General features: G+C 42.6%; 1 protein-coding gene across 1 annotated transcript in view; it reads left to right on the top strand.

Annotated features, from left to right (window-relative positions):
• LOC126185676 (uncharacterized) overlaps nucleotides 1-26051 on the top strand; it is a 132537-nt gene that overhangs the window by 6926 nt on the left and 99560 nt on the right. The window contains exon 3 of the mRNA XM_049928152.1: nucleotides 11964-12094. Coding sequence (XP_049784109.1) covers nucleotides 11964-12094 — 131 coding nt within the window. The remainder of the gene's footprint in view (nucleotides 1-11963; nucleotides 12095-26051) is intronic.

Below are 26051 nucleotides of genomic sequence, written 5' to 3'. Positions count from 1 at the left end.
CTGACTTCTAATACTATTTGGCAAATGACCAAAGATTTTTGTGACAGCATAATTCACCCCTTTCTGTGCAAAAGTGAGATTTAATCCAAAATAGTGAAGATCATTCAGATTCTTTATTCACCATTGACCACCTGAGGTGGAACAGGCAGTTTACATGTATATCATATAACATTTTCCTTGAATAGTACCTTAAAGCTAAATGAGCTTGCAAATAGTGCCATAGATGATAACATACCCCATAACATAAGATAAATACATCCAGTGACATCACATAATTAAATCCTTAAAAATTAATGTCAATTGATTTCCCCTTTTCTTCTAGTGTTGTAGCTATGCACTTCGCTGTTATTTCTGAATTGGGATGGGTTATTAATTTTGCAAAGGTACTGTGAATATCCCAAGTTCCTTAAATAAATGTGTGCGAGGTGATCATGGGTGGGCTCCAGCTATTATTCTGATTACACACTTTTGTGCAATGAATACTTTCTCTCTTAAAGCCGAATTGCCCTGAAATATGATGCCATATGAAAGCAGTGAATGAAAATAGGCATAGTAGACTAATTTACTGATGGATTTATCACCAAAATTTGCAATAACCCTAATAGCATAAGTAGCTGGACCTAACCATTTCAGCAGATCATCAATGTGTTTCTTCCCGTTCAATTTCTCATCAATGCACACACCCAAAAATTTTGAGTATTCTGCCTTAGCATCAGACTTTTGTTCATATATTTATCAATGGTGTTATGCCATTTATTGTACAGAGTTGTATAAACTGTGTTTTCTCAAAATTTAGTGAGTGTCCATTTGCAGAGAACCACTTAATAATTTTCTGAAAGACATTATTTGCAATTTCCTCAGATGATTCTTGCTTGTTGGGTGTTATTACAATACTTGTATTATCAGCAAAAAGAACTAGCTTTGCATCTTCATGAATGTAGCATGGAAAGTCGTTAATGTGTATTAAGAACATTAAGTAACCCAAGACTCAACCCTGTGGGACACCATTTTTGATACCTCCCCAGTTAGAGGACTTTGCTGGTTTTTGCAGACTATGTGTACTGTTAATTTCAACCTTCTGCATTATTCCAGTTAAGTGTGAATTAAACCATATGTGCACTATCCCACTCACACCACAATACTTAAGCTTATCTAGAAGAATTTCGTGATTCACATTATCAAAAGCCTTTGATAGATCACAAAATATCCCAATGGGTGGTTTTCAGTTATTCAATGCATTTAATATTTGATCAGTAAAAGCATATATAGCAATTTCTGTTGAAAAACCTTTCTGAAAACCAAATTGATATTTTGTCAGTACTTCATTTTTACAAATACGTGATGCTACTCTTGAATAAATTACTTTTTCAAGAATTTTGGATAAAACTGTCAGAAGTGAAATTGGGTGGTAGTTGTTAGCATCAGATTTATCCCCTTTTTTATGCAATGGTTTAACAATACCACATTTCAGTCTATCTGGAAAAATGCCGTGTTTCAATGAGCTCCTACATATGTGGCTGAGAATCCTACTCATTTGTTGGGAACAAGCTTTTAGTACTCTGTTGGAAATGCCATCAACTCCATGTGAGCTTTTACTTTTGAGTGAATTTATTATTTTCCTAATTTCAATAGGAGAGGTAGGCTTGAATTTCAAGGTACTGCCTCTTCCATATACTGCCCTGCATTTTATAATGAATAGCTGGATCGTATTTTTCCACAACACTTAAAAAATGATTATTAAAAATGTTTTCTACTTCTGACTTCTTGTTTACAAACTTTTCATTGTGTTTGATAGAAATACAGTCTTCCTGTGCTCTCGGTTGCCCTGTTTCCCTTTTAACAATATTCCAAATTGTTTTAATTTTATCATCAGATGTGCTAATCTCAGGCTTAATGCACATACTTCTGGACTTTTTAATAACTTTTGTTGAAACTGTGCAGTAGTTTTTATAATGTTTCACTGTTTCTGGATCATTACTCCTCCTGGCTATAAGATACACTTCCCTTTTTTGTTTACAAGATATTTTTATCCCTTTAGTAAGCCATGGCTTTTTACATGGTATCTTACAGTTACATTTCACTGTTTTCTTGGGGAAACTGTTTTCAAATATACTCACAATGGTATCAAGAAATAGGTTAAATTTTAAATTGGCATCACGTTCCCTGTACACCTCATCCCAGTGTAACTGTTGCAACGTTTCCCTAAAATTTTGAATTGTTAAACCGTTAATTGAATGCACTATTTTGGAGGATTGTTTTGCGTTACTGTATGGAACTATATCATATACTGTAACTAGCTGTGCATCATGATCAGACAGACCATTCATAACAGGAAAAGTTGTTATTTGATTAAATTTATCTTGGTCTATGAAAACATTATCTCAGTGTGCTGCTTTCCTGTACCACCCGAGTAGGAAAATCAATAACTGATGCCAAATTGAAAGAACCAAGTTATGCTTCAACATCAAACTTTCTATCGGACTCTTTCAGAAAATCTGCATCGAAAGCCCCACAAACAGTAATTTGCATTCCTCTCTCTGACAGATAGCACAACAAAGAATCCAAGTTTTTCAAAAGTAGTTGAAAATTTCCCAAAGGGGACCTGCCATTATTTAGTTTAAGCTCACATGCACATACTTCTATATGTTGCTCTACGCAAAAATTTTTAGTTTCCAAACTTTTCACACTACGACAGATTTTAAGATATATGGCAGCTCCTCCTCTCTCCATAGTGCCTCTACTTACATGTGCTGAAAGCTTATATCCACCTACATTTACCATTTCCATAGCTGTGACTATTTGATGTTCAGACAGGCATAGTACATCTATTCCACCCTCAGTTTCTCAATCTTCAAAACAAACAAGAAGCTCATCTACTTTTTTTCCCAACACTTCAGAGCAGATTTTTTTTCTCATTCCAATATATTTTTAATACTAATATTAGGGTTATGTAGAATTTACATTCCTGAGTCCAGTTAGTCTGAGAAATTGTAGAACGGTGACTGATGTATTCTTTAAATTTATTTTTTAATGTTTGAGAATGTTCAGTTTCCTGCCTGATGCTCACTGGCAACCCGTTACAGACATTGCACCAAAATATATAACTTCCCTCTAAATCCTGAGAAAGATGTGGAAAGTATTTATATTCTGGTACTGTGTTTGAGAATTGTTGTTGTTGTGGTCTTCAGCCCTGAGACTGGTTTGATGCAGCTCTCCATGCTACTCTATCCTGTGCAAGCTTCTTCATCTCCCAGTACCTATTGCAGCCTACATCCTTCTGAATCTGCTTAGTGTATTCATCTCTTGGTCTCCCTCTACGATTTTTACCCTCCACGCTGCCCTCCAATACTAAATTGGTGATCCCTCGATGTCTCAGAACATGTCCTACCAACCGATCCCTTCTTCTAGTCATGTTGTGCCACAAGCTCCTCTTCTCCCCAATTCTATTCAATACCTCCTCATTAGTTATGTGATCTACCCATCTAATCTTCAGCATTCTTCTGTAGCACCACATTTCAAAAGCTTCTATTCTCTTCTTGTCTAAACTATTTATCGTCCACGTTTCACTTCCATACATGGCTACACTCCATACAAATACTTTCAGAAACGAGTTCCTGACATTTAAATCCATACTCGATGTTAACAAATTTTTCTTCTTCAGAAACGCTTTTCTTGCCATTGCCAGTCTACATTTTATATCCTCTCTACTTTGACCATCATCCGTTATTTTGCTCCCCACATAGCAAAACTCCTTTACTACTTTAAGTGTCTCATTTCCTAATCTAATTCCCTCAGCATCACCCGACTTAATTCGACTACATTCCATTATCCTCATTTTGCTTTTGTTGGTGTTCATCTTATATCCTCCTTTCAAGATACTGTCCATTCTGTTCAACTGCTCCTCCAAGTCCTTTACTGCCTCTGACAGAATTACAATGTCATTGGCAAACCTCAAAGTTTTTATTTCTTCTCCATGGATTTTAATACCTACTCCAAATTTTTCTTTTGTTTCCTTTACTGTTTGCTCAATATACAGATTGAATAACATTGGGGAGAGGCTACAACCCTGTCTCACTCCCTTCCCAACCACTGCTTCACTTTCATGCCCCTCGACTCTTATAACCGCCATCTGGTTTCTGTACAAATTGTATATAGCCTTTCGCTCTCTGTATTTTACCCCTGCCATCTTCAGAATTTGAAAGAGAATATTCCAGTCAACATTGTCAAAAGCTTTCTCTAAGTCCACAAATGCTGGAAATGTAGGTTTGCCTTTCCTTAATCTATTTTCTAAGATAAGTCGTAGGGTCAGTATTGCCTCACGTGTTCCAACATTTCTGCGGAATCCAAACTGATCTTCGCCAAGGTCAGCTTCTACCAGTTTTTCCATTTGTCTGTAAGGTATTTGCGTTATTATTTTGCAGCTGTGACTTATTAAACTGATAGTTCGGTAATTTTCACATCTGTCAACACCTGCTTTCTTTGGGATTGGAATTATCATATTCTTCTTGAAGTCTGATGGAACTTCGCCTGCCTCGTAGATCTTGCTCACCAGATGGTAGAGTTTTGTCAGGACTGGCTCTCCCAAGGCTGTCAGTAGTTCTAATGGAATGTTGTCTACTCCAGGGGCCTTGTTTAGACTCAGGTCTTTCAGTGCTCTGTCAAACTCTTTACGCAGTATCGTATCTCCCATTTCATCTTCATCTACGTCCTCTTCCATTTCCATAATATTGTCCTCAAGTACGTCGCCCTTGTATAGACCCTCTATATACTCCTTCCACCTTTCTGCTTTCCCTTCTTTGCTTAGAACTGGGTTTCCATCTGAGCTCTTGATATTCATGCAAGTGGTTCTCTTTTCTCCAAAGGTCTCTTTAATTTTCCTGTAAGCAGTATCTATTTTACCCCTAGTGAGATAAGCCTCTACATCCTTACATTTCTCCTCTAGCCATCCCTGCTTAACCATTCTGCACTTCCTGTCGATCTCATTTTTTAGATGTTTGTATTTCTTTTTGCCTGCTTCTATTACTGCATTTTATATTTTCTCCTTTCATCAATTAAATTCAATATTTCTTCTGTTACCCAAGGGTTTCTACTAGCCCTCGTCTTTTTACCTACTTGATCCTCTGCTGCCTTCACTACTTCATCCCTCAGAGCTACCCTTTCTTCTTCTACTGTATTTCTTTCCCCCATTCCTGTCAATTGTTCCCTTATGCTCTCCCTGAAACACTCTACAACCTCTGGTTTAGTCAGTTTATCCAGGTCCCATCTCCTTAAATTCCCACCTTTTTGCAGTTTTTCAGTTTTAATCTACAGTTCATAACCAATAGATTGTGGTCAGAGTCCACATCTGCCCCTGGAAATGTCTTACAATTTAAAACCTGGTTCCTAAATCTCTGTCTTACCATTATATAATCTATCTGATACCTTTTAGTATCTCCAGGGTTCTTCCATGTATACAACCTTCTTTTATGATTCTTGAACCAAGTGTTAGCTATGATTAAGTTATGCTCTGCGCAAAATTCTACCAGACGGCTTCCTCTTTCATTTCTTAGCCCCAATCCATATTCACCTACTATGTTTCCTTCTGTCCCTTTTCCTACTGACGAATTCCAGTCACCCATGACTATTAAATTTTCATCTCCCTTCACTACCTGAATAATTTCTTTTATCTCATCATACATTTCATCAATTTCTTCGTCATCTGCAGAGCTAGTTGGCATATAAACTTGTACTACTGTAGTAGGCATGGGCTTTGTGTCTATCTTGGTCACAATAATGCGTTCACTATGCTGTTTGTAGTGGCTTACCCGCACTCCTATTTTTTTATTCATTATTAAACCTACTCCTGCAGTACCCCTATTTGCTTTTGTATTTATAACCCTGTATTCACCTGACCAAAAGTCTTGTTCCTCCTGCCACTGAACTTCAATAATTCCCACTATATCTAACTTTAACCTATCCATTTCCCTTTTTAAATTTTCTAACCTACCTGCCTGATTAAGGGTTCTGAGATTCCGCACTCCGATCCGTAGAACGCCAGTTTCCTTTCTCCTGATAACGATGTCCTCTTGAGTAGTCCCCACCCGGAGACCCGAATGGGGGACTATTTTACCTCCGGAATATTTTACCCAAGAGGACGCCATCATCATTTAATCATACAGTAAAGCTGCATGCCCTCGGGAAAAATTACGGCTGTAGTCTCCCGTTGCTTTCAGCCGTTCTCAGTACCAGAACAGCAAGGCCATTTTGGTTAGTGTTACAAGGCCAGATCAGTCAATCATCCAGGCTGTTGCCCCTGAAACTACTGAAAAGGCTGCTGCTCCTCTTCAGGAACCACACGTTTGTCTGGCTCCTCAACAGGTACCCCTCCATTGTGGTTGCACCTACGGTACGGCTATCTGTATCGTTGAGGCACGCAAGCCTCCTCACCAACGGCAAGGTCCATGGTTCATGGGGGGTGAGAATTGTTAGTACATCCTAACAACAACAACAACAACAACATGTAAGTGTTCAGTTACCAACATCATACAATATTCTTATTGCATGCTTCTGTAAGATAACACTTTTGTCAACTTATCTGCAGTGCCCCAGAAGATTATGCCACAGGAAAGGATTGAGTGAGAGTATGCTAGCAGTCTTGTCTGTGGGTCAACAGCATGAGAAAGATATCTGATTACAAAGTAGGCATAATTGAGCTTTCTGTTTCACTTAATCACATGTTGGCTTGGTTACACTATTCAGAGAGAATTTATGGATTGAACAATGGGAAGAAATTTACCAGTGACACATTATAGATGACTAATTTAATTCTTCTAACTATGGAAACTCCAGACAGAATGTATCACTATTTGTGTGTGTGTGTGTGTGTGTGTGTGTGTGTGTGTGTGTGTGTGTGTGTGCGCGTGTGTGTGCGCGTGCGCATATGTCTGTCTATTGTTGACACAGGCCTTAACGGTCGAAAGATATAATTGTGGGAGTCTTTTTGTTATGCCTCTCTGCAATTCTGCATCTCTGCTATATGGTGAGTAGCAACTTTTCTTTTCATAATATAATTTAATTCTTTCCTTAAAATATTCTGGCAAAACAATGAATTTACTATTCCTTTACAATGGATCAGTGAAAGCTGAGAGAAAGGGGCAGAACATCTGGTACCAAAATATCTTGTGTCATAAAGATGGAGTTTTATTTAATGTAGAAGATTAGCGCTAATCAGGAATTAAAGGAGCACTATGTTGTTAACAAAAAGATAAAAACCATATATGATGTGCAAAAAGAAAATAAAGTCCCAGGAACAAAGAGGAGGCATTTTGGAGCACTGAAACAAATAGACTTGCTGTGATAAATGATACCGTACTCCTCAGTGACAGTAGCAGTGAATCAGAGGATATTAATCTCAAATCATTGACTATTAAATGCTGAGAATTCTTCCAAACAGTAGCTGAAAACAGGAGGAAAAAAAAATGATAATCAAAAGCAGATCCATTAAAGTTACTTAGACAGGCACTGCGTATCCCACCACCAGAAATCAGTTCTCCTGATTAACTGTTTAGTGAGATCATAAAAATCATTAGGTCACTGGAAAGCACCAACACTCATAGTTATTACGCTATTTCAATCAAAGTACTAAAATCGTGTTGACTTAATAGATGCCCCCCACCCCTTGACCCATGAATTATCTTTGTAATTAGTCACTGAGTCAGTGTATGTCCTGGCAGACTGAACTGTACGGCATTAACACCATTCTATAGAAGAGGAGTTGACTGAGTGACCTCAGATTCATTATTCACGAAATATCTTATAACATACAGACCTTTTTTTAGCTTACAATGGAATATTGAACCACATTTTGGGGAATACCTTTTAACAGAAGCTCAGTTTGGCTTATACAATATCACAAACTCCATTCTCATAGAACTAAAAATTAGACTGTTAGCATTTTCTGTGAAGGTGCCAAGGAAGTTGATTGTGTGGATTGCAAAACTCTACAAGGGGAACTAAAATGGTTTGCTGTTAATTGCACTCTTCTTTCAAGGCTGGAGTCATATTGTAACACAAGAAGACAGAGGGATTACAATAACAAGTGATATCATGGCAATAAGATTAAATTTGGGGTGAGAAAACAAAAATGTTGGCCTTCAAGATTCGAGGTATAGCTCACTCCTGCTTTTGACCCACATAAATGATACAACATGGATATTGAAGCATTCATAAAAAATTGTGATGTTTGCTCATGACATTAGTATACTGATAAAGAGTCCAAGGACATCTATGCCTTACATAACCAGGAAAACAATTAAGCAGGCTCAGAACTGCTTCACTGCAAACATTATAAGTCTTAAACATACAGAAACTCATATGATGCAATTCCCATAAAATAAAAATAAATTCTGAAGGAATATATCATTCTCTCTGCTGTCTATACTATTTTTCTATAAATTTCCTTATCTCGTAATTTTTCATTTAGTTAACAGCACATAAGACATCGCTTCTAAAACCTCCAGGAACACAGCCTTTAATTAATTTATTTTGTGTTTAGCAGTGCCACAGTTTCTGCTGTCTTATTAGCTAATAGAATATATCTTGGTATACTTGATTCAAAATCAAGGATTCCAGCAAACCAACTTCCTCAGTGCTGACTGCCACCTCGAAGATGGTATCTCCATCCATATCAAACCTACCACCCACCAGCAATATCCCCACTTTGATAGGTGCCACCCGTTCCATACCAAGAAGTCCCTTCCACACAGCCTAGCTACCCATGGCCGTTGCATCTGCAGTGACAAGCAGTGCCTCTCAAAATATACTAAGGGTCTCAGTGAGGCTTTCACAGACCATAATTACCCTCCCAATCTTGTGCAAAAACAGATCTCCTATGCATTATCTCTCCAGTTACCCACCACCTCCCAAAGTCTCACTGTCTGACCACTGAGGTGCAGTCCTCTCGCAAGTCAGTACCATCCAGTATTGGAGTGTCTGAATAACATTCTCCACCAGGATTTCTACTACATTGTCCTGCCCTGAAATAAGGAATCTCCTTCCCACCTCTTCCACAGTGGTATTCTGCCACCCACCGAACCTACACAATATCCTTGTCCCTCTCTACTCAACAGCTGTCCCAACCCCTTGTCTCATAGCTCATATCCCTGCAATAGGTCTAGATGCAAGACGCATCCCATACATCCTCCCACCACCACCTACTACAGTCAGGCCACAAGTTTCATGTATCCCATCAAAGGCAGGACTACTTGTGAAAGCAATCATGTGATCTGCAAGGTAAGCTGCAGTTACTGTGCTATGTTCTATGTGGGCATGACAACCAACAAGCTGTCTATTTGCACGATTGGCCACTGATAAACTGTGGCCAAGATCAGCTGGACCACCCAGTTGCTGAGCATGCTGCCCCGACACAACATTCTTCATTTCATCAACTGTTTCACAGCCTGTGCCGTCTGGAACATTCCTACCAACACCAACTTTTCTGACTTGTGCAGGTGAGAACTCTCCCTGCAATATATCCTATGTTTCCATAACCCTCCTTGCCTTAAACTTCATTAGTCCCTGTGCTTCACCCACCTGTGCCCTTTCCCTTTTCCCTCTCCAGCACTACACAGACTTCTGTTCCACCAACACATCCAGTTTTTTTTTACTTTTCTCCACTCCCCCCCCCCCCCCCCCCCCCCCACATTCTGTGTAGCCTACTGACTGCACTTAGCTGCCTTATCCTCTCCCCATCTCATCCCTATCTGTTCCCACAAGCAACACTTCACCATCCCCCACGCCTTCTCTGCTACCCGTCCCCTTCTCCACCCCAGCCTCCTCCCTACCGCCCACCACCCAGACTGCTTCTCCCACCATGTGCTGTTGCTTGCTGCCTGGTCTCAGCAGCCAGAGACAGTGGTCATTTGTGTGCGAGTTCTGTGTGCGTGTGGGTGTGGGGGGGGGGGGGGGGCGGTGCTTACACATATGTGTTGTCGTCTAATTCAGAAGAAGGCCTTTTGGCTGAAAGCTTACTTGTTTATCAGTCTTTCATTGTGCCTGTCTGTAAAATCATTGTCTTGTTTCCAGTAGTCCATGTGTATGTCAGCAGTTGATCGGTTATATGTTTACCATTTGAAGTATTTCCACTCATCAGAAAACCAGGAAATATTTTAATGCATTCTTCAGTTGATATGAATGGAAGGCATGTATAGTGATACATCGTTATTGCATTTGCCATGTTACCTATCCCCATAATACTTTTTTGCCCTAAATTTTTAGGAAGATCTCTTTCTCTTTTAAAAAATATCTTTTTGTTAATGAGAATCATTCATTTTGACTTTGACAAATATCTCTCTCTCCCTCTCTCCCTCTCCCTCTCCGCCCCCCCTCCTTTTCCGCCCTCCCTCCTACACACACACACACACACACACACACACACACACACACACACACACACACACACACAAACTCCAGATGGGTCATTCGCAATCTAACAGGTCCAAAGGAACGGTTCACCAAGATGAATGGAATGAGCGAGGAACGAATTCTAAGGAACGGTCTTTCATAGTTGACTTTGGTCGTGAATTTCTACTTATAGTTCCAAGGAACGGGAAATGGTCAGTCTCGTTCCCACAACAGCACGTCAGCCGGTCTCCATTCCAGCCTTGGTCCCATTCTCATCTGTCTCGGTCTCGGTCGCAGCTTTCTACTTATAGTTCCCAGGAATGGGAAACGGTCAGTCTCGTTCCCACAACGGCACGTCGGCCGGTCTCGTTCCAGCCACGGTCTCGTTCCCATCTCGGTCTCGTTCTCACTCAGCCGGACTTGTCCTTCTTCACGTGGCCACTCATCGCTCTTACACTGTTGGCTGCTCATAGTTATTTCTGTATCGAGCTGTTGTTCATTTCGTTCACTGCGTGCGCCCTTTCTAGATCAATTTCAAACCTTTTTTGAACTCTGAACTTCTGGTTCTTTTTGTATTCTATTCAGCGTCTATGACCGGTAATTAAAATGTATTTTATAATTACGTAAATTACATAAAAATTATGTGGTATGTAATGCATACATTTTTTCAGGTAACAAAATGGCATATCAGCTTACTTAACTATAGCAGAAGAAATACTTGTAAAAAGGCAAGATTTTTTTGCTGTTACACATGCAAAGGAAGTCGGCATGGCACACACGAGTGGCCATTTTCTGTCTTTTTTTTTTTTATCCAAAGTAAAAGGGCATGTTTATTGTTATGGAAGGCAGACCAACTTACAACCGAATGAAGCCCACACTCTGTAGTCAAGTGTCTGGTGTCACATTTTGTAAAGAGAATGCACTAACTTCTACAATATTATTTCAGTGGTACAGGGTGCCGCACGAAAAATTGGCCCTGAGTACTAGACTGTTTACTGTCGCCCACCAATCATCATCTATTGTTTCGAAGTTGTTGTTTGCATTAGCTTTTTTGTTATTTCTTCACTGCCTAATTATGACATGTTTATCTATTCTGCTCGTAGCGGTCAACAAATCGTGCGTAACTGGCGAGCAGTCTGTACTCGAGGCTGGTTTTCCGTGTGCCACGTTATTTCACTGCGATCAGCCACATAACGCTACAGTTGGCTAAATGAGAGGTTTTGCAGAATCACAAAAATTACAAGTGTGTGAGAATTCTGTTTAAAAACTCTGTACTCCCGGAGGGAGGCAAGTCCCCCTCTTGGCGCCTTCCATCTTCAGTCACCTATGCTACTAATTTTTCATAAGAACCATATAACAGGTACAAATGAACGGTGAACGAGTAAAAATGAATGGTTCCCAAAAAAGAGCGATTAGCAGTGAACTAGTTCCCAAGGATGAAAGAGTTTGCCCATCTCTAACAGACACACAATGTTCATTACTGTGGTTCACATTTCACACTGTTTTGTTGTGTTAATGTTTATAAAATATGAAAAATAAATGAAACCAACTCTTCAGTTATATATGTAATATTTCTGTTGCAGGTTTTCGACTTTACAGTGAGGAAGAGAATGAAAATGACAAATCTAGTTGCAAGAAGTTGTGTGGCAAGGAAGGAGAGGTTGCAGTAGATGAGGAATTTAAGGTTCGCTCCATGGCTCACTGTGTAGTACACTAAACGTCACTTTAATGTTTCATGTGTATTTAAATAATTTAGTGTGAAGGGGCATCCCTGAAATAATTGGGAAGTAAGCATAATTTTGACAAAACAAAAGTCCATAGTTTGAGACAAGACATTCTAAGTAGCTTCAGGATTCAGTAAGTGTTATCCCAGGTTTTTGCCTTGTATTTAGACTTTCATGGACGTTAGTAACATCAGTTTCTTAAAGGGAGCTTAAAATACTTGTAGTGTAACACACAAAAGAGGGCATCAGCAAGCTTAGTTTAAAGTTATTTGTTTACTGTTTCAAAAAAAAAAAAAAAAAAAAAAAAAAAAAAAAAAAAAAAAAAAAAAAAAAAGAAAAAAAGAAAAAAAAGTCTCCTCTAAAGGAAATACACAACCTGTCACCACACCTATAATTGACTATAAATGGTGTGTTATTAGTAGGACATCCCTGAAATAATTTGGAAGTAAGCATAATAATGTTGACAAGACAAAAGTTCATAGTTTGACACAAGAAGTTCTAAGTAGCTTCAGAATTCAGTAAGTGTTATCCCAGGTTTTTTCCTTGTATTTAGACTTTCATGGACATTAGTAACATCAGTTTCTTAAAGGGAGCTTAAAATACTTGTAGTGTAACACACAAAAAAGGACATCAGCAAGCTTAGTTTAAAGTTGACAAAACCCAGGAGTGGCAGCTTAGCCTGGGCAACTTAAGGCACTAAGCTCATACCCCTTTAGGAGTGAGTCTCAGGTGTTGTCTTCCACTGAAATTGAAACTGAGTCACTGAGATACACTTCATCTTATGGGAAGTCAGCTGTATCTCTTGTTTGGGGAAACAACAAAAAAACAGGTGAGGGGTCTTTTATGTGTCAACTGTTCCAGTGTAAGGCTAGTACAATGGTGGCAAGGGATAAGGGTTACAAGAATTGCATTTGAAGAGGCTGTTCCAGCAGCCATAGAGGAAACATATTAGCAAGCAGCTGCAGATCATGTTGCATGTTGGAACAAATTATGCCTTTTGTCTGGGCCTCTGAAGACATACTTGGATCATTCTGACAACTGGTAGAGAAGGTTTAGCAGACCAGTGTTGCTCACAAAATTTCAGCCCCCCCCCCTTCCTCCCCCTTCCCCTCCCCAGGGGGGCTCACCACTCTTTGATGAGTTCATGCGTGGCTGCCACAGGGCCCCAGACTTTGCAGCACCTTTTCCCTTCCGTGCTGCTTGTGTATCCTACTGCTGTTCTTTTCCCCTTCCTTGGGGAACATGTCTGAGTTGTTTTAGGAAATTTGTTCTGAATTTTCAGTAGCCTGAAATCAGAACAGTCCTTCCACTGTTTTCTTTTCCTCTCTTTTTTTCTTCATTCTCCTTCTTCTAGCTTTCCTCCCCTTTGGCATTTGAGATTCCTCTTTGTTTCTTCTTCCTCCCTGTGCACTCCTGAAGGTTGGCCAATGTCTCTGGTGCATAACAGGTAACTGGGTGATGCCTAATTCCCAGCACCAGGCCAAGAGGTAGGGTTTGCACTTATTGGTACAGGCCAGACCCAGGGAGGGATGATTGCTTGAGCTGTTACATTCCCAAATTGCCTCCTGTTAGTGTCGAGGCCCGTTGAACATTGAGTTCTGCATGTGGTGCTATTTACTCTAGGCTGCTCAATGGCCTGACTGGGGCAGAAATCCAAACTTACCACTGTGATCAGACCATCACTGCAGTCCATCGGATGATGGAAAAGATTGATGCTGCATTGTTAGTGTCTACATGCACTTTCTTCCTCATGTTTGATGGACTAGTGCTTCCATCAAAGAAAGCAGGCCATGGAGTCATCATGGTCTGACCGTACATACCAAACCCTACCTGGCTATCAGTGTCAACATTACAACCACACTCAAATGTCTTGTCAAAACCCAGCCAAATGTGTTATTTGTGGTAGGGATGCTCACAAGGATGATTGCCCACCTCCTTCTCCCTGTTTTATCAATTGCAGTGATGACTATGCAGCCTCATTCCGAGAATGCCCTATGTATCTAGATGAGTCGTTGGCTAGTCAGAAACCATTTGTTTACCGCCTGACACTTATAGTACCATTCTTGCTACATCTCACTCCACAAAGAACGTGGCCATGCAGAAATCAGCACCAAAGTTGTAAAATCGCCCAGTATCACGGTAGTATCCCCACCTTCTCATCTAGCTGTGCAACAGGCCACCAAATTTTTGCCTCTGGCAGAAAATCACCTGCTACACAACCGGAAGACCAGAAAGGACAGAAGGAATACCCTCGCGAAGACTTTTTATGGATGTAAAAAATTAGCCAACAAATGTCTGGGTCTTAATCTTCCAACTGCAAAGGCTCCAAGAAATCAAACAAAGGCAACGGTCTTCCCCTTTGCCGACTTGGAGATCCTCTTTAGTGATACTGCCATGTGATACCCTCAGCCAGCTGACCTCCATTTCACTAGTGCACACCACCAATTGTTTTTCTACCCTGGAATCTACAGACCGACCGAGAGAGAATGCTGATGCATCTATAGATCTTATGGAGCAGAATCATCAGCCTCTGCGCCCTGTAGCGTGAGTCTGCAAAGCCCGGCACTTGGCAGCTGCCGAGATGACAACCCTTCATTTTTTTCCCTCCTCCCCTCTGCCCATCATGACTCTCATCTGATGGAACATTCGCAGTATTAGATCCAACAAGGGGGAATTATGGCTGCTCTTGGAAATGCAGCGTCCTCATGTTTTCTGCCTCCAGGAAACAAAATCACATCCTCTCAACCAGTTTGACCTCTCACATTACTTTCTTCTCTTTGACCTTCCTCCTCAGGATGGCATCCCATCTCACCGGGCAGTCATGCTGCTCATCCGGGATGATGTTCGTAGTCAAACCACTGAACACCCAGCAGTACATTGTTGCAGTTCATACATTCCTTCCTCACTTCACCTTTTTTTCTTTGTACTGTTTATGTCCCTCTGTCATTCATTGCCACCTAGGCAGAAATTCTCCAGCTTATTAGGCAACACCTTCACCCCATTTTGCTGCTCGGTGACTTTAATTCACACCACCCTTTTGGGGTCTCACAGACGGTGACTTTAATTCGCACAACCCTTTGGGGCCTCACAGAACCTGTCAGAGAAGTGCCCTCTTGGCTGACCTTCTCAATTGACTCAACCTCATCTGCCTTAACACTGGAGCACCCATGTTCCTTTCAGACTCCACACACACACCTGTTCCCATTTGGACCTCTCATTCTGCACTGCCCAGCTTGCCTGTCGTCTCAAGTGGTCCATTCTCTCTGACACGTACGTGAGCGACCATTTCCCATGTGCTATCCGTTTGCTGACTCCTACCCCTTCTGTGTGTAAATCCAATTGGCAGCTTTGTAAGGACAACTAGAGGCTTTACTCCTCCCTGGCGACCTTTGATGAACAACATTTCCCCAGTTGTGATAACTAGGTGAATACCTTGCAAACTTTATCTTTACCACCACAGAATGTTCAATTCCTCGCACTTCATGTTTACCACTCCGTACCCCGGTTCCTTGGTGGACAAATGTGTTGTGATGCAATTCGCATACAGAGATGTGCTCTCGGCATTTTTAACTGTCATCCTACAATGGCAAACTGCATACATTATAAACAGCTGCATGCACAGAATCAGTGCATTCTTTGGAATAGCGAAAAAGCTAACTGGATTTTATTTACTAGTTCTTTTAACAGTTCCACTCCCACTTCCATCATGTGGGCCAACTTCCGATGGCTCTCTGGGATCAAGGTCCATTCCCCAATATCTGACCTGACCACAGCAGATGATGTCATTATAGACCCTATTGCTATCTCCAACACTATGGGCCCCTATTTTGCGGAGATTACGAGCTCCACTGACTATCATCCAGCCTTCCTCCCATCAGAGACGAGTGGAAGCGGCTCAGGTGATTCCCTTCTCCTCTCAGAATTGTGAATGTTACAATGCTGCCTTTACTGTGAAGAAGCTAGATCATCCTCTCACATCCTCCCGATCTTCACCCCAGGACCAGACGATGTTCACATTCAGATGTTGCAGCACCTTTCCTTTGTGGGCAAGCACTTTCTCCCTCATGTGTACAATCACATATGGGCAAGTGGCACATTTCCCAGATGTTGGTGGGGAGCCACTATCATACCTATACATAAGCCTGGTAAGGACAAACACCTTCCTTCTAGCTACCATCCATTTCTCTCACAAGCTGTGATTGCAAGGTGATGGAATGTATGATTCATCCCTGGCGAATCTCACAATCTGCTAACCAATGCACAATGGAGTTTTGAGCACTCCGTTCTGCAGTTGACCACCTTGTCACTTTGTCAATCCATGTCATGAATGGTTTTCAGCAGAAATGCCAGACTGTGGTCGTGTGTTTTGATTTGGAGAAAGTTTTGACAACTGCTGGAGGATTGGTATCCTTTGTACACGTTACATGTGGGGCTTCCGAGGCCGCCTGCCCCGTTTCCTTCAGGAATTTTTGAAAGATAGAGTTTTCAAGGTGTGCATTGGTTCTGCCTTGTCGGACACCTTTATCTAGGAAAAAGGAGTGCCTCAGGGCTCCTTCCTGAGCGTTGTCCTGTTTGCTGTTGCCATTAATCCTGTTATCATGTCTCCTGCCAGGTATCTCCGGCTCCCTTTTTGTGAATAATTTTGTGATCTATTGCAGTTCTCCAAGGACTTGCTTCTTGAGCGGCATCTTCAGCGATGTCTCGATCATCTTTACTCGTGGAGCATCAACAATTGCTTTTGCTTTTCCACTGAGAAAACTGTTTGTATGAATTTTTGGCAGCACAGTGGGTTTTTTTCACTGTTTTTATATCTTGGGCCTGTTGCTCTTCTGTTAACTGAATCTACGAAACTCGTGCTTGATAGGAAACTTTCTTGGTCCTCCCACATGTCTTACCTGGCCACCCAGCGTACCCGGTCTCTCAGTGTCCTATGGTTTTCAACAGTACTTCCTGGGAAGCAGATCGGACCACTCTACTCCATTTGTACCGATCCCTTCTCCATTCAAAGCTAGACTATGGGTGTTTTGTTTATGCATCTGCATGTCCGTCCATCTTACACCATCTACATACAATCCACCATTGTGGCACCTGTTTTGCCACTTGACCACTAGTGCCTTTTACACTAGCCCGGTTGAGAGTCTCTATGCAGAAGCTGCCGAAGTACTGCTGTCATACCAACATGATGTTCTCCTCAGTGCATATGCGTACCATTTGTCTGCCATGCCTGGCCACCCATCCTATGCTTCCTTCTTCAGTGACTCCTCTGATTGCCAGTATGGGACATGCCCCTCTTCTCTGTTACCTCCTGGTGTTTGCTTTTGGCTACTGCTCCAGCAATGTAACTTCACACTACCTGCCACTTTCCCAGTGGGTGCCAACCCTTCACCATCTTGGCTTTGTGCTATGGTCAATGTTCACCCTGACCTTCATTCGCTTCCTAAGGACACTACTCCAGATTTGATCTGCTGCTGTAAATGTCTCAACTTTTGCACAGAACTTAATGATAGTACCTTTGTGTACACTGATGGCTCTCAGACTGACTGTGGTATTGGGTGTGCCTTCATCATTGGCAATGACCATTTTTGGTATTTTCCTCTGGAAGACTGCTCAGTATTTACAGCAGAGCTTTTTGCCCTGTTTAAGACCATACAGTACATCTGGTGACACAGGCTTTTCAATTGTGTCATCTACTCTGATTTTGTCATTGCCCTTCAGAGCCTCTTTGTGATGTACACAGTCCATCCCTTAATGCAATGGGTCCAAGGAAGCTTCCACTTGCTCACTCTTCAGGGAGCCATTTTGATGTTTATGTGGATGCCTGGTTATGTCGGTCTGAAAGGAAATGAGGCTGCTGACACTGCTGCCAAGGCTGCAATCCTCTTACCTTGGCCCACTAGTTCTTCCATTCCTTCTGATATGTCCATGTTGCCATTTGTTAGCAGGTGGTGCCACTTTGGCATCACCACTGGTCATCCCTTCATGGGAACAAGCTCCTGGAAATTAAATCTCTCCCAGCTACTTGGCTGACTCCCTCTTGGCCCTCTCGCTGTGAGAAATCCTTTTAGCTATGTTGCATATTGGGCACTGTCTTTTTAGTCATCATATTGGGTATTGTCATTTTATCCATTGCCATTTATTAAATGGTGATCCTCCACCACTTTATGCTCATTGTCACCATTTCCTGACTGACTGCCCTTTTTTGCACAACTTACATTCTAATGTATGTTCACTGTCGGAGTTATTGGCCATTTTAGCGAACGATGCATGAACTGCCAACCATGTTTTATTTTTCATCCATTGTAGCAATATGGCAAAGGACATTTAACCTTTAGTTCAGGACCTCTGTTGCCAGTATAGCACATTTTTTGGAACTTCTCCAAGAGAAAGTCCTTGTTTTAAGCTGTCTTTCATTCCGTCAATTGGGCTTAAAGTGTAGTTACTTTCAACTCCTTTTTGATCGTAGTGTTCCAAGGTTCTGACATGGGCACATAACCTTGGTTGCTTTTGTGCCCTAAAACAAAACAAAACAAACACAAAATTTCAGTGAAGCTCACAGTCTGGAGCATTGTCTCTAGAGCTGGCCTACTGGTTTAGACTCATGTGAAAAGCTTGAACCAGGGGCTTTGAAGGGTCTGTGACTAGTTAGGCTATGACTTGTTAGACATGCACCATAGGGCTGAGAACTTTAGGGTTACCAGAAATCACTTGGGTTTGCACTATGGCATCATAGGCTACTAATCAGGTAATTGTATGTGTGTGGTGTGCACAACAAATTATTAGATTGTGATGCTTCATCCTGTCAGATAATGATAGCTATACAAGATCCTAAAGTATTAAAATAAAACCCTGTGAAGTGCCCTGACAAATGAGATTATTAAAAGTCTAGTTATCAACTGCTGAAGCATTTCCAATAAAATGTCACAGATTGAAGCACTCCTACAAATCGGTGGAGCTCATGTAGTATTAAGTACTAAATGATGGCTAAAACCTGAAGTTGTCAGCTGTGATCTTTTAGGAGTAAATCTTAGTTTACATATATCAAAAGAATAGGATTGGGAGATGGAGGTGACATATTCATTGTAGTAGGCAAATCTGTGGAGATAGAAATTTACACTGCATATAAGTATGTTTGGGTGAAACTTAGTATCAAGTGGTAGGTGGCATGCACTTGTCATTGGGATCTTCTATTGATCACCACATTCACCATCAAATCTTACCAGAAAGTTTGGAGAAATCCTCTGTTAGCTAATACATATGCATACCAGCTGTACTGTCATCATTCGAGGAGTCTTTACTCAACCAACAATTGACTGAGATAATGGAAGTTTTGTAAGCGATGGTATGACAAGCTGCAAAACTGTACTAAATGCTTCCTCTTAAAACTATTTAAAACAGGTAGTTTCAAAGCCACCTCACAGCAGAAATACATCTAATGGCAACAAACATGTCTGATCTTTTGAGGACGTCCACAATGATACTGGTATCACTGACCTTAAGACAGTTGTAGCAACAAGGATCACCCAAGTGCAAAATGCAACTAAAACAAATAGAAGGACATGCATGTTCAGTTAACTGGATAAGGAGATTGTTGTTGTAGTGGTCTTCAGTCCTGAGACTGGTTTGATGCATCTCTCCATGCTACTCTATCCTGTGCAAGCTTCTTCATCTCCCAGTACCTACTGCAGCCTACATCCTTCTGAATCTGCTTAGTGTATTCATCTCTTGGTCTCCCTCTGTGATTTTTACCCTCCATGCTGCCCTCCATTACTAAATTGGTGATCCCTTGATGCCTCAGAACATTTCCTACCAACCGATCCCTTCTTCTAGTCAAGTTGTGCTACAAACTCCTCTTCTCCCCAATTCTATTCAATACCTCCTCATTAGTTATATGATCTACCCATCTAATCTTCAGCATTCTTCTGTAGCACCACATTTCAAAAGCTTCTATTCTCTTCTTGTCCAAACTATTTATCGTCCACGTTTCACTTCCATACATGGCTACACTCCAAACAAATACTTTCAGAAACGACTTCCTGACACTTAAATCAATACTCAAAGTTAACAAATTTCTCTTCTTCAGAAACGCTTTTCTTGCCATTGCCAGTCTACATTTTATATCCTCTCTACTTCGACCATCATCAGTTATTTTGCTCCCCAAATAGCAAAACTCCTTTACTACTTTAAGTGTCTCATTTCCTAATCTAATTCCCTCAGCATCACCCGACTAATTAGACTACATTCCATTATCCTCGTTCTGCTTTTGTTGATGTTCATCTTATACCCTCCTTTCAAGACACTGTCCATTCTGTTCAACTGCTCTTCAAGTCCTTTGCTGTCTCTGACGGATTTACAATGTCATCGGTGAGCCTCAAAGTTTTTATTTGTTCTCCATGGATTTTAATACCTACTCCGAATTTTTCTTTTGTTTCCTTTACTGTTTGCTCAATATACAGATTGAATAACATTGGGGAGAGACTACAACCCTTTCTTACTCCCTTCCCAACCACTGCTTCCCTTTCATGTCCCTCGACTCTTATAACTGCCATCTGCTTTCTGTACAAATTGTAAATAGCCTTTTGCTCTCTGTATGTTACCCCTTCCACCTTCAGAATTTGAAAGAGAGTATTCCAGTCAACATTGTCAAAAGCTTTCTCTAAGTCTACAGTTGCTAAAAACGTAGGTTTGCCTTTCCTTAATCTTTCTTCTAAGATAAATCGTAGGGTCAGTATTGCCTCACGTGTTCCAACATTTCTACGGAATCCAAACTGATCTTTCCCGAGGTTGACTTCTACCAGTTTTTCCATTTGTCTGCAAAGAATTTGCGTTAGTATTTTGCAGCTGTGACTTATTAAACTGATAGTTCGGTAATTTTCACATCTGTCAACACCTGCTTTCTTCGGGATTGGAATTATTATATTCTTCTTGAAGTCTGATGGAACTTCGCCTGCCTCGTACATCTTGCTCACCAGATGGTATAGTAATATCATATTTCTCAGAGGAACTTGAAACTGTTTGCTCTGGACAGGAGCATCTATAGGAATTGTGACTCAAGTTTAGAAGACTAGTACACCAAGGACTGAATAGATATGGAGCAGTTCATGTTGAGAGAGACCTTATGTGGTACACATTGTAGCCATTGGGGGAACAACACACATAACTTAGATTCCCAGATAGTAACACAATAATACTTTTATTAAGTTAATCGTACAGTTTTAAAACTAATATCTTTTAGTTGCTGAGTGGCATAATAAGAGTCCACTTGTTTGGTCAAGTCCCAACAGAGTAGTTAGTAACCACTGTAAAAAGTCAGTTGGAAAGCTAATCACAGAATCTTACTCACTGGAATGCTCTCACGAAGTCCAATTCCAACTAGGGAGTTACTATTTATGAATACAGAGGCCAGTGAGGCTGTGGTCAATGGTGAGCAGTGGCTACATGCGGTGATGGCTTGACTGCTTGTTGGGTGGAGTGGAGACGAAATGCTACAAGGCAGTGGCTAGCAAGAAGAGCAATAGCTTGGCTGACTGTGTACATCCTGGAGTAATGATGATCCACAGCTGGCTCCATGAGCAGACCTGATTTGCTAGTTGCTGGGTGAATCTCGAGTACATGCCTGACAAGATTCCTCTTCTGTCCTCGGCAGGCATGTGATCAGCATATGAAAAATAAACTGTTGATTGTAATGCCACCAGTGGTGATGCTGGTGCCTCGTGTGACAATGCTGGTGCCATGAGTTTCTGTGGAGCCTTCCGTAGGCTAGGTTGTAAACATGTTGTCGTGTCAGTGTGTGTATACTGACCGATGTATTTATTTGTAAACGAAGTATGCTAGATGGTGTTGTGATGTCGTTGGTAGATGCCTGCTGGTACGGCAGTCAGTCCACCTTGGCTGTAAGACCGTGTAGCTGCTATCCTAGGATAACCACAGGGATAAAAAGGCTTACACTCACTTTAAAGAACATTGTAAAGAAACAGTGACTATGGCACAAAAGGTGTAAAGAAAGCACTGGGCTGTAGATAGAAAAATATTAAATGAAACTTGGTTGGCTGTTAAAGGGGTAATGCATGAAGCCTTCTGCAACTATCCTTCCAGAATATTATTGAGACACTTCTCACAAAACCCAAACAATTGCAGTCATATGTTAGTGTCCAGAGACTCAAAGATGAGACGAGAACTGAAACTGGAGGTAGCAAAGCAAAAGCGGAAACACTTCATTTTCAAATGTTCTCTCATAAAAGAAAACCTAGTAGTAACGCCTAAGTTTAATTCTCATACCACTTCAGAGATAAGTGGAAATAAATATTAGTGTCATTGACATTGAGAAACATAAGCAGTTGTTGATATTGACAAAGGTCCAAGGCCTGATGGAATCACTATCAGATTATGCACTGAATTTGTGACTAAATTGGCCTATCCTTTAATCATAATATATGAAAGATCCTCGAACAAATCTGCACCTGGTGGCTGAAAGAAAGCACTGGTCACATCCAGTTTCAAGAAAGGCAGCAGAAGTGATCTACAAAACTTGTTCATGTTGTGTGTTAATGACCATGTAGATAATATTATTAGTAACCTCAGAATTTTTTCAGATGATGCAGTTATTTATAATGAATTACAATCTGAGAAAAGCTATACAAATAATCAGTCAGGTCTTGATAAGATTGGTACGAAGATTGGCAGCTCAGTTCAAATGTCCAGAAAAGTGAAATTGCACATTTCACAAAATGAGAAAAAACATAGTATCCTATGACTACGGTATCTCCCCCTGCGGGTCCGGGGATTAGAATAGGCCCGAGGTATTCCTGCCTGTCGTAAGAGGCGACTAAAAGGAGTCCATCCCCCTCACGGGGGTAGTTAGCGCCTGCGTCCGGAGACGGACGGTTCCACGACCTATAATTGTGGTCTTTTTGGTTTTTCACTTCTCGTTTCTTCCTTCCTTTGGTTGGTTCCTTTCTTTGCTCTTCTCCACCTCACTGTCTTCCTTACTCTTTCCCTTGACTTCTCCTTGCCTTCTCATTGCCTTCTTCTCCTTGCCTTCTCATTGCCTTCTTCTCCTTGCCTTCTCATTGCCTTCTTCTCCTTGCCTTCTCTGGTCTCCGCCTCGGCGTTTGAGACAGTCTGTCCTCTTTCTCCCTCTCTCTCTTCTTTTTCCTCTTCTTCCTTCCTCCCTGTGCGTGCCTGAAGGCCGACCCACGCGTTCGCACGCGTAGCCGGTGACGGGGTAACGCGTAATTCCCCGCCCTGGGTAGACATGTAAGGCACGCGCGTACCCCCTGGTAAAGGCCAGGCCCGGGGAGGGGTGATTGCCTGAGCTGATACCTTCTGACCATGCCGATTGGTCCCTCCGTCTGTTTCTCGGGAGGTGTGACCTGAGGTGTAAACATTCACCTAAGGCGGGAGTGCCCTCTGAGAGGGTCCCCACAAGGAAGGAGCGCGCCATCGGAGACGCTGGCAATCATGGGGGATTCCTCCGCAATGGATTCCACTCCATCTCTCTCGACTTCTGCCCAAAAACGGAAATGTGACCAGCCACCAGTGACAAAAGTACTACCGCCTGCCCCACAGTTCCTCGTCGTTTCTCGATCTGAGGACGGAAAGGATTTTTCCTCTGTCAACCCTTTTGTTATCCAGAAGGGCGTAGATGCCATAGCCGGATCTGTCAAATCTTGTACCAGGTTGCGTAACGGTACCTTATTACTAGAAACTGAGAGTGCCTTTCAGGCACAAAAACTGCTTCGGGCCACACTCCTGTACACGCTCCCTGTCCGGGTGGAGGCCCACCGAACTTTGAATTCGTCTCGTGGCGTAGTCTATACTAGCTCCCTCGACGGATTGACTGACGAGGAGATTCAATCTTTCCTCGCTGAGCAGGGCGTGACGGCTGACCATAGGGTCATGAAAAAGGTCAACAGTGACCTTGTACCGACCCGGACACTTTTCTTGACCTTCGATAGTGTTAAGCTGCCATCGCGCATCAAGGCGGGCTACGAGGTTATTTCTGTTCGCCCCTATGTCCCGACACCTACGCGCTGCTACCAGTGTCAGCGTTTCAATCACACTCGACAGTCTTGTTCCAATGCGGCTAAATGTGTCACTTGTGGCAGGGATGCCCATGAGGGTGACTGCCCACCTCCGTCTCCTCGTTGTGTGAACTGTCAGGGTGACCATGCCGCATCCTCCCGCGACTGTCCTGTCTATAAGGAAGAACGCTGTATCCAAGAAATTCGGGTCAAAGAGAAAGTGTCCACCTCGGCTGCTCGCAAGCTATTGGCTAGTAGGAAGCCCGCGCTGCTCCCAGCGGGGAAATACAGTACTGTCCTCGCCTCTCCTCGGACTACCAGGGAGGTGGCAACCCAGACATGCGATCTGACCTTCAGCACCACGGTCGTCCGTTCGGCCAGTGCTAAGATCGCGCGGTCGACGTCTCCTCTTCCTCCCATCACCCCACAGACACCAGCCCCTTCATCAGCTTCTGCTAAGACGAAGACCCCGAAGTCAGATGCACGGGCCTTCAAGAAGGAACCATCCCGTGCAGACTTCCTACGTACCTCGACCTCCCAGCCTTCGACCAGTACTTCCACCAAACGTCCTTCCAAGAAGGCTCATAGGAAGCACAGTTCTCCTTCTCCGCCACGGCGCATTTCTTCTCCTGCGCCACCCAGCATTGCCGCCCCAGGCTGTCATCCGTTTCGCCTGGCCACACCGCTGGTAGCCGAACATCTGGCTGTTCACCGGCAGAGGAAGCTCCCCCTCCCGGCCATCCTCCCAAGATGGCCGATGAACCTATAGACCCAATGGACGATGACTGTCCGCCTACTGATAGCGGCGGCAGTGCTCGCTCGAAGCCAGGCCCTCAGCGGCCTTCGAGGTGACCCCTTCTTTCATCTTCCTTTTCTTACGATGGCACTTATTCACTGGAATATTCGCAGCATTCGCTCCAACCGAGAGGACTTGAAGTTGCTGCTCCGCTTGCACCGTCCGCTCGTCGTAGCCCTCCAGGAAACGAAGCTACGCCCATGCGATCAAATTGCCTTGGCACACTACACCTCTGTGCGTTTTGACCTACCCCCTGTGGTAGGTATCCCAGCTCATGGAGGGGTTATGTTGCTGGTCCGGGATGATATTTACTACGATCCCATCACGTTGCACACCGGCCTGCAGGCAGTTGCCTTCCGCATTACTCTCCCCACTTTTACATTTTCCATTTGTACCGTTTACACTCCATCGTCATCTGCCGTTACCAGGGCAGACATGATGCAACTTATTGTTCAGCTACCTGCACCATTTTTGTTAACTGGAGACTTCAATGCCCACCATCCCCTTTGGGCTCTCCAGCATCCTGCCCGAGGGGCTCCTTGTTAGCAGACCTTTTCAACCAGCTCAATCTTGTCTGCCTCAATACTGGCGCCCCTACTTTTCTTTCGGACACATCTCACACCTATTCCCATTTAGACCTCTCTATATGTACTCCCCAACTTGCATGCCGGTTTGAGTGGTATGCACTTTCTGATACATATTCGAGCGACCACTTCCCGTGTGTTATCCATCTCCTGCAGCATACCCCCTCTCCGTGCTCCTCTAGTTGGACCATCTCCAAGGCAGACTTGGGGGCTCTTCTCTTCCAGGGCGACCTTTCAGGATCAAACCTTCCCAAGCTGCGATCGTCAGGTCGCACACCTTACGGAAGTCATTCTCGCTGCTGCTGAATATTCCATCCCTCACCCTACTTCTTCTCCACGTCGCGTACCGGTCCCCTGGTGGTCCGCAGCATGTAGAGACACTTTACGTGCTCGTTGACGTGCTTTACGCACCTTTAAACGCCACCCTACAGTGGCGAATTGTATCAATTATAAACGATTACGTGCTCAGTGTCGTCGTATTATTAAAGAAAGCAAGAAAGCCAGCTGGGCTGCTTTCACAAGCACCTTCAACAGTTTTACTCCTTCT

This window comes from Schistocerca cancellata, chromosome 1 (assembly GCF_023864275.1).
Source record: "Schistocerca cancellata isolate TAMUIC-IGC-003103 chromosome 1, iqSchCanc2.1, whole genome shotgun sequence".
In the NCBI taxonomy this organism is placed as follows: Eukaryota; Metazoa; Arthropoda; class Insecta; order Orthoptera; family Acrididae; genus Schistocerca; species Schistocerca cancellata.
Note: the sequence above shows the minus strand (reverse complement) of the source record. Positions and strands in the feature narration are given on the sequence as shown.